Below are 13,672 nucleotides of genomic sequence, written 5' to 3'. Positions count from 1 at the left end.
TTATATCTCCCCCAGGAGCCCTTTGAAATAGGATTGACTTTGGAAGGCAGGTCTAATTATGGTTTTGCACACGGATGTGTTCACAAAAGCGCAGAAAGCCCCTGTGCAGATGCAGCTGCAGTCTCCAAGGTCTCCAAGTTGAGGCCGTAGATGGTGAAAGCTGTTTCTTCCAGGCAGGGCATAATGAGATTTGAAATAACAGACCCGGAGAACAGTGCAGCGTGTTGGTTTTCCACGTCCGCCTGTAGCCCACTATGCCAAGGCCACATTTAAATTGGTAATGCGCGTGAGTCTGCGGCATGCTGGAGTGGAAACATATTGCCTGAGCCGCTGTGTCCTTACGTTGTTTGCTGCACCTCTGACTCTGCTCTCTGGGTTTTTTATAAGTTCGAGACCTGCAACATGATCACAAGCATCTCTGCAGGCATTCAAATAAAAAGTTGCGCGTCAAGCCGCTGCACGACGTGTATGGTGCAGCTGTCTGAGCACTGCAAGGTGCAAAGAGGAAGAAGAAGCTGCAGAGTCAAATCAGCAAACATAACATATACAGTACAAGCAGGGGTGTTGAATTTAAAGCTGCAGTCTCTAATGGTTTCCTTTTACTGTGTGGAGTTTAAATGTAGGCAAGGTGGCTAAAAAGACAGGATCTACAAGGGCTATTTTAAAAGACAACTGTTTTATCTCAACCTGGTTTGCTTGCTGCTAGTTGCAGAGATTGAGGAAATGATGTGTTGCTAAAATGTCATGTGAAATGAACTAGCTCTCTGTAGCTCTCCTTTTTGAATATTGTTTAAGTCTGACCTAAAGCAAACACATAAATTAGTTGCCCGGAACGGCCTGGAAAAAATTAATCTTTGGAGAAGTGACCGATACCGAGTTCCCTAAACATTTCACTTCAAGAAAACACGGTTCATGTCTTAAGTTCTTTTTTTACCAAATTCTCCTTTCTCTTCAAACAGAGAGCTGTATTTTTAAGCTCCGCTTGTTTGACTGGAAACTATTTGAGAAAGGAAATATACAACAGGGTTTCCAAGGCAACCTGAGTCTGAAACATCCTCTAGCGACAAACTGTCATCTACAAAGTGATGGGCGACAAGTGAATCGCTTTACATGTGGATCTCCGTCTGGAAATACGCCTGGATGAAACCGGCTAGAATCATCCTTTGAGTCTTTAAGTAGCTATAATCATATTATATAGAGAGTAAAAGTACTTTAATGACTAAACAACACGTTGACTGTTAAAGAATGTGGTTTTATATGGATGAAGTCTGTTTGAATTTGATGTTACAGACAGAGGCAGTTTGAGGAAAACATAAACGTCTTTTGTTCGGTCAGAGTCCGCCAAAGCCCTCAAAACTAGACTTCAGTCGAGGCTTTGATGATTCTAGTAGCAGACAAGAGGTTTGTTTGTTTGGATCCCACCAATAGTTTTCAGCATTGTGCTCAGGGAGGCGCTTGATCCTCCCACTGCTGATGTATGAGGAGTGACTGATGCCAGGCAGAGAGACGCGCGGTCGCAACACCTGCCTCTGAGTGCCGAAGCTGATTCTCTCCCTACACACTACAAACTGTCTTCAAATAAAACCACAAAGATTCATATTCATAGGATTATACTTTAAATAGTAATGCTAATGTTTGCTAATAGTAATGCAGCACAGTAAGCCGTGTTTGACTGTATGTGTTTGATGATCTGGAGATAAATTAGTTAATTATTATCGATGAATCTGATTTATGTTTTGCAGCATTTTTGGTTTCCAAGCTTTGGTGTCGGACTTGACTTCATATAAACGTCAGATTTCCCATGAGTTTAACATCGTATTTGTTTGTGGCCCTGGTGTTTACCTGCAGGATGCATCTAAGTAATGGGAGTTATGTGAGAAACTCCCTGGGCAAAGGTTCTGGGTCCATACAGAGGCTGTGGCTTTGATCGTGTTGACGGTTGTGTGTCGAGCTAAATGTGCTTGAGTAAGTGGCCGGTTAGCTCAGCTGGTTAGAGCGTGGTGCTAATAACGCCAAGGTCGCGGGTTCGATCCCCGTACGGGCCACTCTACTTATATATGTGTCACTGTTCATATGAAGTACTTTGCTTTAATATTCAACTCAACTAAAAAGGAGGAAACTTGTTCATTAGTTATGTTAAATGTACAGTGAGCAAGTTAGTCCAAACTAAACTTTGAGGAGGCGACCATTCAGAGCAACTTATACATTTAATTGATTGACAGAGTTTCCCAGACGTTTCCTGCAAGAAAGACACCATCTACGACTTTGGTTCCTACCATTAAATCCACCGTGCAGATCATGGTCTTGGAGCGTCAAGTGAAGTCAGATGGAGTTGGCAAGCTGTTCATTGTATTGTCAAATACAGAGAGCGATTGACAGAGTTTCCCAGATGTTTCAAGAAGCGCTGGCTATATAATCTATTCATTTGCAGCATTTTTATTTATTTTATTTATGTATTTATTTGGTAGGAACAGTGCACATGAATGAACATCTATATAGACGTGAATATGCCGGATTATAGCAACAATGCTAATTTGCATCCACAGTCCCCAGGCAGGTATAACACAAAAACATGATAAGACGTGGGACAGGACAATAGATAGTTGTAGCCAAGGCTGGTGTGGATGCAGCCCAGCTAGCTGTAGGCCCAGTTTTAATCCAGTTAGGTGTGATTGTAAAGCATCCAGGAAATTTGTGTTTACCGATTGAGGACCAGGGTTTAGTTCAACATCACCAGCCAATAGCAGTATAAGCAAGAGATTAAAAACGCCCAGGAATGGTCTACTTGTAACAGACTGTTCTGGTTTACCCGGGGGTGGCTTGGCATGGCCATAGTCCAGTACTCCTGTGAATAGCTGGATACAGGGTTAGATTGTCCCTTTTTCTTGGACATGTTGTACTCAGCAGAAGATAAAAAGTCACACGGATAATAGACGAGCACATTGATAGCAGAATGTAAGGTCTTTTTCTCAGGACCTCAGAACAAACAGGACCTGCCAAACTGTGTGTCTGCACCTCGGCAGCCATACTGAGGTTTTTGCTTGTGCTCGTTTTTGTTGGAAACAGCCTGGAATGTCCACTAGGATGAAGGGGCAGACGACAAGTGAATCAGTGGATATGTGGACGGGGTTTTTAGTCTTGAGATGGATCTCATGAGCGACCAGAGGAGTCCTGTCTGACGAACTGACATAACATCGTCACATAGGGCTAAAATCTAAACTGAAAATCTTCAAATGTTTTCATGTGCGAATCAATTCAAAAACTTTGTGGTAAACAAAGAATTTGAGCATCGTTCTGAGAGTTAAGCTTGGACTGGGATCACTTTGTTATGTAAATGACGCAGGGTTTGACTAATGAGTCTGAAGTCTTGATTTATTTCTCCATTATTTCCAGCAGAAATCCACTGAAACTGATTTAACTTTCTCATGCATTGCTGGATTACGCTGAAATGTATTGCTGCACCAAGCCAAGGTTTCTTTTCTGGAAGCTGCAGGAAATAAATAAACAAGGGGACATTTTGTTTACCCAACGCTGCTGTGTCTCAGTCTTAAGGCTTATTCAAACTTATTTACCCAGAAAAAAACACACATCAGAAAAATCTGTTTCCAGTAGAAAAGCCTGGGATTAGGAATTATATCTTGTAATAATGTGGGAGCTGCCTTGAGGCGACTTTAGCAACAACAACAACAGTGTAAGTTTACTGAATGCCAAACTGTGCTGGATGCCTCTAATAAAAAACAGATTTGTGGTCTGTGTGGGTTTCGAGGCGTGTCACATTGTGAAACGAATGGTGAACTTTAGCACTGAGCTGTAGAATAGTAGATCTATCCAATATTTTGAAAAGGCAGCAAACAAACTCTGGCTACAGTGCCGATATGTCTGTGCCGGAAAATCCACAAGGGGAGAAGGAGAGGTGGCGCCAGAGGTGGATGAAGAAAAGTGAGATTTTATTTTTGAGTTCTGTGTCGTTTCATGTCGTTTTCTGATTCGATGGGACATTTAGGGTCCAGACTTGAACTCTTTGACCCCTCCTTAATCCTCCCCCTTCCCCATATAAGAGTTGTTAGCTTAGAAATTGGCACAGTTTGCTCACTCTTGTGCATTTGAACCGCTTCACTGATTTGGTTTGTTTTCCTACTGATTGTGATCATCTGTTAGGAAACGTGTACGTGTACGTGTCTAGCCTGGATTTGAAATGAAATTCTTTCTGACTTGTTGGCCTTGGACCCCAAATCTGACTGTCCCCTCTTCCAAGTAATTCTCCCATCGGGTCAGAACAGGTCTGATCAGATTTAGAGGGGTGGTGTAAACCGTTTCTGGTTGGAATAAATAAATCCATTGTTTCTGAACATGTTTGCCATAAGTGGGGTAAAAATCAGGTGATGAGTTTACAGGAGGGAGAGAAACAATCAGGCAACAAAACAACCAGTTGTTCAAGAAAGTGTCAGAAAAAAGTTATATTGTGATTGATGTTTAACTCTCAATTAATTCATAATTCGGTCTATAAAATGTCAAAAAGGGTCAAAATTTAAGTTTACAATAAAAAATGACCAAGGAAATTGCAATTTCAAGCATTTTACGGATGTAGATTTAGACAAGAAATGAAAACAATTTCCTGTTTGTACAGTCTTAGGTCTGTGGTCATGGCAAGTGTTCTCCTTATTGATAAATCTACCTGTTACGTTGTCCAGTTACTACGGTGGGCCTGAAGGTCAAAACACAACAACATTTCAGATTACGGAAAGGGTAGGGACAACACTTCTTGTTTCTGACTGGACAGAACCTGTGCTAAAATATAAGCTGATGTGATTGGTTGTTTTGCTGCCAGTCAATAAATTACGCTTTGTGAATGGTCCGCTGCGTAAGTGTAGACACTGTGATGCGCTTTGAAAGCAGACAACATGAACTGTCCGCATTGTGGAAAGAAGTATGAGTCGTTGTCAAATTTCTGCATGTCTTGCGGAAAGACATTGGCATTATTTAAAGAGGCCGAGTGGACGCACGATGAGAACGTAGTTGGGCCATCTTCTTAGTCTTAGCTCCTTCAGCCATGCTTTCGGGGTTCAGAGGGACATGTTAATGTCATGATGGGTTGAAAGCATACCAAGAATGACATTATGTCCTCTTTCAGAATATTCCTCTATTAATGCCATCTTGTCCTCCATTCTTTCCAACGCGGTTTAAAACTCATGCACGGACACAGCAAAGTAGAAACAGGAAATGACGTTACACTGTCGGGTTCTGTCCAGTCAGAAACAAGAAGTGTTGTCCCTACACTTTCTGTAATCTGAAATGTCGTTGTGTTTTGTGAAATGTCGTTGTGTTTTGACCTTCAGGGCCACCGTAATTTATAGATAATTTTGTGTATAAAGGCTTCATATTACATGTTTTGTGGTGATATCGTTCTAAATTTGAAGAAAATGAAATGAAGAAATATTGTGAAATGTTAGATCAGACATTTATTATTTTATACCTACACATTTTATCCAACTTTCATCCCAAACAGCACAAAATGTGAAGGTATAAAAGGTGCCTTTGTATACATGTCACCTTAGTTTAGTAAATTCTTGTAAAACAACTGCAGGTCATCAGATCAGGTTGAGTCGATAACGTCCCAGTTGTGAACAGTGAACCTGGAGCAACTTTACAACTCTGCAGATGTGAGACAAGTTTTAATAGCTCGAATAGAAAAGCCTGGAATAGTCTCAGTAAGCCATGCCCCTCCTCCTCTCCTCCTCCTCCTCCCCCTCCTCCTCCTCCACCCCAGTAGTGTGGCACTGATCACCCCTCATACGGAGGCAGCGCTTTCCTGCGCACGCCGCTCCAGCCAGCGTAGAACCAGGCGGATGCACGGATGGCTCGTATTTCTGTTGACTTTCACATGATGTTGCCGTGTGTCGCGGCTCGTTTGCCACCGCCCGGCCTCTCCCCATCCTCCCGGCCGTCCGCACCATCGCGCTGACTGGAGGTGGATGCGTGGAAGCAGCGGATCCGTGCGCGCCGCGTCGGTGCAGGCGCTTTGAAAACCTCCGTCCCTGCCCGGGTTAGAGTCGACTGGTAAGTTGAGTTTTGCACCAGATGGAGGCAGTTTGTCGGCTTCACATTAGATTCCTTTTAATAGAAATTCATACAAAGCACAGACATATTTAAACATGTTTATTTTAAGGTTTATTTCCAGGTTTTAGTTTAATGATATAAGCTGAGGGAAACTGATAAAACGAGCGCACCCGTCTATAAAAAAAAAAATCAACCACTTGATCTGATCTTGTTATATTTTCTTCTTATTATCCATCTCCGACATCCCAACTTGTTAACGCGCACACATCTCGCGTCGCGCGCACGTACACGAGCAGCGCGTGCGCAGAGGAGCGATCCCTCGTCATAAATGATTGAACTTCACGTCCAGCTGCACGTTTTCACACCTCGAGGCCCCCACGGACACGACAGGGGCTGCTTCCACGAAGAGGAGGACATATTTTAACTTTAGAAATGTAAAATAAGAAATTTAAACAACGTAAAACAAATGAAATACACAGAAAAACACGAGGCATTGGGGTCTGCAGCCATTACTGGTCAGTCTGCTACTTAACTCTCAATTAATTCATAATTTTGTCTATAAAATGTCAAACAAAGGGTCGAAATTCAAAGATATTTAAGTTTACAATCAAAAATGACCAAGAAAAGTTGCAATTTCGAACATTTTATGGAGCTAGATTTAAACAAAATGAAAACGATTTCCTTTTTGTACACTCTGTGGTCACGGCTAGTGTTGTCCTCGTTGATAAATCTGCCCATTATGTTGTCCATTTATTGATCATTTTATGTATAAAAGCTTAATATTACATGTTTTGCGGAAAACCCCAAAAGATATTTAGGTTTACGATCAAAACTGACAAAGAAATTATGCAAATTCTCACATTTGTGGTGATGTCGTTTTAAAATTTTGTCTTTTAATCGCTGATCTGAACAGTTGCTGAACAATCTTCTAGCCGTAGTGTTGGATCTGTGCTTGTGGCACCAATTAAAGATAATGATAAGTCTGCCTCAGCGTGTCATTTTCTTTTCATTGTTTAAAAGTCGACTCACTCCATTTATCTGTCTCATGTGTCCGTTGTAGTGACAAGTGCAACAACTTGGCTTTTTACGCCAAATTGAATCAGGATACCTTTGTGTGAAAACGTCTGAGAGGATCGATGAGTCGTCTGCATTGCCCCTCTGTTTTTTTTTTTTTTTTTTTGCACATGTTCTCTCTAACATGACACGTAGGCGGTTCAGTTCCTCGTGTTTTGTGTGTTTGTGCAACATGTCGTGGTGTGACACTGTGCACCAGGGTGCTGCTGCAGCTACAATAAGGTGTCAAAGCTGAACCCAGTCCTAATGTGGAATCTCTTCCTCTGTTTGTGAACTTTCCTTCTGCAGAATCCTTCTTTAGTTTGTTGTAAAGCTGCGCCCAGTTTGTCTCTGCAGATGTCAGAGCTCTAAAAGACCAAGCTTGCAGTTGCTGCTCATTCTCCCCCCCGATGATTATCGAGGTCGTGCTTGGCTGCTTCCAGACATCACTCAGTCTGAATAAATAGCTCGCCTTCTCCAGTGATTCCAGTGACTCCAGTAATTCCAGTCATTTTAATTCCGCGCTGCCTGAGAGTGTCAGTCAGGAAGTTCAGGTCTGGTCTGGTGTCGTCGAGGCTGACGCTCTAGTTTTCCTGCGCCTGGCTCACGTTTCCAATTTGTGTTAGCTTAGGTGGAACTGGATCCCAGAGGAATCTTTCCACCGAGAAAGGAGCTTCAGAAGATTTGTGAGGTTAAACCTGTTGACAGATTCTGCAGGTGATTGAGAGGGAGCCTGTTTCTGTAACACCAGAGCATTTACATTTTTACTAAAGTAAAAGTCAGGATGTGCTCCGGTCGCTGTCCTGGGAATGCTGCTGGACGTCTTTGGAGAATAAAACCTCCAGAGAGTAAATGTGATTGACAGTGAGCTGCAGTATCTCCAACACACAGTAGATGTTTCTGTGGCGACAGCCTGCGCATAATTTTCCCTCCTCCGCTCCGTGCAGCCTGGGGTATAAATAACTATGTGGATGGAGCAAATCTCGGCAAAGCCCGGCGCGCTGGTACATCAGCACTTTGGACGGGGCCGTGGGATTATTTGCTTCTCTCATCTTCGTCATCTCTCTGGTGATGTGGCTGCGGCTGTTGCGTACAGTTGGTCAGTAGGTTGCCACAGAAACACAGTTTATCTGTCTCGGTGAATTGTTGCGTCAGCTAGAGGCGTCTGCTCCTGTTTTAGTCTTTCCACTTGTAATTTTAGCAAATAGCTCCCTGATTTCTCCTGGCGGCAAAAAGGTAAAGGCAGTTGGAGAAATGTTAACCTTCACCACTGATTGCACGATTCATAGCACAAAATTTTGATACCAAAACACAGATGTGCACAGATCCAGTTGTCTGAGACAAGTTTTAGGTTTGTCTCGTCTTCATACTAGACTCTTCTAGTGTTTTCTTTCACCAAAAGTCGCAAGACACCTGTTGCTGCACCTGCATTGCCTACAGCATCTATGTATATCATCAGAATTTTATCACTGAAAGTAAAAAATAGTCCCAGAAATGAAGGATGGATGTAATCTAAACCACCATGATATAATATAATGTTACATTCAGGCTACACGTTTATTTTTTGTGCCTGATAGCAGAGACACTGTGTGAAGTTAGGCCAAGTCTTAAATTCCTCCACGAAGCCTAAAATAAGAAAGACAGAGCAACTGTGGCCCCATTTGTGGGATGACAAGGAGAGGACGGTATGAGTTGTTTGTCCTTCAGTGTCTCTTTCAAAGCATCCAAAAAAAACCAAAAAAAAAAAACATCAAAGAACTACCAGCAACAAAGACGAGACTGTGACATTGCCTCACATTCCCTGTGTCTGGAGCCTTCTGCAACTTCATGAGCCATCATTTAACGTGCATGAAAGGAAATAAGTCCTCCTACCAGCAGGTGGCAGTAGTCTGTGTTTGTTACTCAAAAGGAAAAGCTGGAAGAGCTGCTGTTAGCTGGGAGGCTAGGAAGAGCTAGAAACTATCATACAGAGCCGGTATCTCCTGAATCACATTGATCAGTTGGACATATATAAAATGTTTGACTATTTCAGATTAGTGGAAGGTGAAAATGAGTCTTTCAATGTCAAAGCCTGTTTAGCTGATCAGTCAGAAGCCCATTGAACACTACAGTGATTTTCTTTTAGTGTTTGTGACAGTGAATCAAAACATTCTTTCTTTTATGATTTAATATGCAGATTCTTTGCTCTATCAATCATTTCATCTTATAAATGAAAGTAATAAAGAAAAAGTCACAATGTCCAGATACTCTCACGTAGGACGAGGGGGAACACGAGTATTTCTTTGCACGTAGTCATTATTCATCCAGTTCTGCTGCAGAAAAGTTATTCATACCGTTTCAGAGCTGCTCTGATGTTTCCTGCGACCTCCTCCCGACGCGGGATTGGGGATTTGCTGACTGCTCTGTAGTGAGAAACACTGCGTTTGTGTTGTCTCATCACCGCTGGCGACGGCGTGGAGGAAGGTGGAATCAGCTGCAGCAGCAGCACATTCACGGCAACGGTTACTGAGGCAAAGTACACAACAGTGACGGGCAACTGAGAGAGAAGACTCTAGAGGAGGAGAGAGAGCATTATTTTAGCTATTGATCCTTTTTTTTCTGGCAAGAGGAAGCCGACCATGCTGAGATGGCAAAGCTCTGACTGATAGGAGAAGGTTTTTCTTGTGTAGTTGGAAGGTGACGAAGAAGCAAAGCAGCCGTTGGGGAGGTGAGGACTGCTGGAGACTGACTTACCTGTTTTTATGCAGGCTTCAGGCAGTAAAACCAATGAAAAATAGGATTATAACTTTTTGTTTTATGGCAGCCAGAGAATAAATATTTGACAGCTTTTGTTTTCACCTTTAAAGTCAAAGATTTTCATTGGAATAAATCTCTTTTAAGTCACTATCTGTTGTAGAAAGAGGCGGCATGATGGCGAGCCACTGATAAAAATATTATAATATTTATATATTTACATTATCATGAACTGGGTGAAAATGTTGCATGAAGTAGCAGCTATGTAATCTCTATAAACAGATCTAGATATGAATGCTGGATGATAAATTATTATCAGATTTCTGATGAAGCAAACCGAGCATTTCCTACTCTCTGCGCCACGTTTAATGCTTTTATTTGGAAAAACCCTGCGTTGACTTTAAATTTGAAGTAGTGACAGTAAATGCAGTATGTTTTAGAGCTTACAGCCGTCTTTAATCACAAATGCGTCTTCAAAGCGTGACATTTTCTGATATAAATGTTTCAGGGAGTGAAAGAACAAGAAAGAGCTGCAGCCATGGTGAGCTGTTAGATGAAGAGCTGCACGTCTTTTAATCCGCTGCTCACAGACTCGTGTCGTGTGCAGCATTAGAGCACAGTCACAAGTTGCTTGTGGAACGATAAAGAATGGCAAATAATGACAGAAATCTGTGACCTTTAGTAGTAAACCATATTTGCCAGGACTGAAATCTCCAAGGCCGCCACTTTCAGTTTTTCTTGAAATAATACAAAGCCGTATTTGCTCATCAAAAGTTGTGACCCTTTGCACCAAACCGTAATATCACAAAGAAGCACATTTGTAAAAGATGTAAAGATGCAAGTCTGGTTTATATCATTTAAATAATGTGACCCCTTTGAGTTTATCTTTCAAAGCTGCAGTTGTAATTGTAATCTTTCTGATCCTAACTTTATTAATAAGAAGGAGTCTGCAGGCGTTTTCTTTCCTGCAGGTTAAAGCCGTTGACCCGTGTGTCTTGTTAACTAGACTGTAGCTTAAAAAAACGAGAGAAAAAGACCTGTCGGCTCAGACCGGTGCACAAGGTGTGGATGACGCACGATGAGTGCAGCAGTGTGTGAAGCCGAGCCTGGAGCTGTGGGCTCTCCGCTGATAACGTGAGCATTAACGCAGGAGGATATTTCCATCACACAGTGTATATACGTTACCCCGAGGTTTCCATAATATCATCTTCTATATATCAGCGCGTTCATGTTTCAGCTTGTAAAAGAAAGTGAGGAAGGTAATTCTGATCGTCCTATTAGAAAACATTAAATTAAATTATAACGATTAACTCCAAATTGCGTTCTCAAATGAAGTGCGCTATCAGAGAAGAAACACTTTGATAGAGCACATATGATCACTCTCCACCCCGCTGCTCGGTGCGATCCTGAAATGACATTAACAGCAGCAGTAGCCAGAGAGACGAGATGTAATCTGTGTGTGTGAGGGGGCTGGTGGGGGGGGGGGAGGGGGGCCTGGATGGATGAACATGAGATGAGGTGAACGTCTGCCTGCAGGGCGTCTGTGCTCACATGGCAGAGGGAGGCACGTCTCGGTGAGCGGCACTGAGGCCATTCGACCTGAATGTTGAGACATCACAGAAAAGAGAGAGAGTGAGTCACGGAGGATTCATGAAAGCCTTTTGATATAATTGTAACGTGAAGCCCGTGGATCGGCGGGTCGCAGCCTCACAGCGGCGTGCTTTAAACGGTTCTGAACTACTGTGACTCTTTGACTGTTTTGTTCAGAAGAAAAAAAAATACATTTCCTTGAAACAACCGTCACAGCACAAACGGAGGATTTTAGCTCTTGTTCTGTAGTGTTTGCAAACAGCAGTGACGTTACTCATCTTTGAAGTGTTTGCCAGCCTGCACTGAAATAGAAATGTGTTTAATTTAAATCTCTCTGTGTGTTTCAGGATCTGTCTGGCTGCTATGACTCTGAGCTCCTGAAGATTTTCGCCTTTTTAATAAACAAAAACTTTCCGTCCCACTTGAAGCCCACTTCTTTGCCCCGCGATGGGTTCCCGCAGCCAAGGCTTCTTCCACAACCACCACCACCACCACCACCGCAGCTCCATGGTGCCCGCCACCGTGCCGAGGCTGCTGCCCGAGAGCGGCAGCCTGCTGGGAGGCATCGCGCAAATCACCCCCAACCTCTTCCTCAGCAGAGGGAACGTGGCGTCCAACCGCAGCCTGCTGCTGTCAAAAGGCATCACCTGCGTGGTCAACGCCACCATCGAGCTCCCAAACTTCAACTGGCCACACATGGAGTACGTCAAGGTGCCCCTGGCGGACATGCCCCACTCCCCCATCTCCTTGTACTTCGACAGCGTGGCCGATAAGATCCACAGTGTCGGACGCAAACGAGGGGCGGTGCTGGTGCACTGTGCGGCCGGGGTGAGCCGCTCGGCCTCTCTGTGCCTGGCGTACCTCATGAAGTACCACCGCGTGTCTCTGGCCGAGGCCCACGCCTGGGTCAAAGCCCGCCGCCCCGTCATCAGGCCCAACGGCGGCTTCTGGCGCCAGCTTATCGAGTACGAGAGGAAGCTGTTCGGTAGAAACTCTGTTAAGATGGTGCAGACGCCCTACGGGGTCATACCCGATGTTTACGAGAGGGACCGCAGGAGCCTCGCTCCATACTGGGGCCTGTGATGGAGGTCATGCCAACCGTCCACAGCGACGACTCGAGGAGGAAAGCGAAACCCTTTTGCCCTTCTGGACTGCAGGTTCATGCCTGTTCTGGACAGGCGAAGAGAGAAACCTGAGTGTACATGTGTGTGAAGCTTATTTAACGAACATTGGTGCGTTTGGAAAGAGGGAGTTTAACCGGACACTGGCCCTCCATGGTGCTGCTGTTCGTCCAAACAGTCTCCATTTAGTCTTTGAGTGGGAGCAGGGCGCCTTCAAGCCCAGAATCCTTCGGACCAGAGGATGTGGTGGGACCACAGTTGATGTCAGACACCAAGATGAAACTCTGAGTGTGGATGTGGGTGCTGTCTTATCTCCTGGTCTGTCTTCTCAGCTCCAGTGGAGGACGAGCGCTCTGTGAGAGTGTCCGCTGACAGTGATGTGACTGAAGTTCTTTTCCTGACGTGGTGTCATGTGGTGGTTTTTGTGCCAGTTTTGCAGTAACCTTAGTGTGAAGGGCAGCAGCATGCTCTTAATTTATGGTAGCATTAAAGATAAGTGTACAGAAAAACAATATATAGGCAAATAATTTCACTGGAATGTATTAAAAGTGAGGAAGAAGTTTAAGGCGCACTTTAAACATTCAGAGATGTTGTTATATCTAACTTTTTGACGATGTAAGCTAAAAGTGAAGGTTTAGGGAAAGCTCCTGTGTAACACAGGGTTGACCGTCCTGTGACCACACTATGTTATTGTAGTGCTATCTCAAGCTGTATTAAAAAATATCTGCTGCCTCAAGGGAAGTTGTAGCTCTGTGAAGACTGTTTTCTGTCCCACAGTGTTTGTGCACATACTCGGGTGAGGTTGCCAAAAGATCAGCACAGAAAACATTTTTATTTCTGTCTGTAAACTGGCCGACTTCTGTGGTTTAGTGCTCTCCTAAATAATAATGTCAGAGAGGTGAAAAATTCCTCTTCTGCTGTTTTCTGCTGTGGGAAACTTTGCTGTACATCCACATTTCTAAAATTGTTGTTTGTGGGCACTAAAAACCTGCAGTAAATCATCAATAGACTCCATCATAAAGGCGGTGCCACCAATATAATCACATAAAATAAAACTTTATCCAGAAAACAAATACAATATATAGATTCCCGCTGGTTTAAGAACATTTTCCCGAGTA

At 43.5% G+C, this 13,672-nt stretch overlaps 1 protein-coding gene across 2 annotated transcripts; it reads left to right on the top strand.

Moving 5' to 3' along the window:
- The first annotated feature begins 5,837 nt into the window (after positions 1-5,837).
- dusp14 (dual specificity phosphatase 14) lies at positions 5,838-13,304 on the top strand. 2 transcript variants are annotated; one of them, XM_084559543.1, is made up of 2 exons: positions 5,838-6,057; positions 11,781-13,304. In XM_084559543.1, the coding sequence occupies exon 2, from the start codon at positions 11,881-11,883 to the stop codon at positions 12,514-12,516; it is 636 nt and encodes a 211-aa protein (XP_084415669.1). In that variant the 5' UTR covers positions 5,838-6,057; positions 11,781-11,880; the 3' UTR covers positions 12,517-13,304. The 2 variants fall into 2 exon arrangements, with proteins under 2 accessions (XP_084415669.1, XP_084415670.1); XM_084559544.1 differs by lacking the exon at positions 5,838-6,057 and adding an exon at positions 6,443-6,572.
- The last annotated feature ends 368 nt before the right edge of the window (positions 13,305-13,672 follow it).

Source organism: Chelon labrosus (genome assembly GCF_963514085.1).
Source record: "Chelon labrosus genome assembly, chromosome: 13".
NCBI lineage: Eukaryota > Metazoa > Chordata > Actinopteri > Mugiliformes > Mugilidae > Chelon > Chelon labrosus.
Note: the sequence above shows the minus strand (reverse complement) of the source record. Positions and strands in the feature narration are given on the sequence as shown.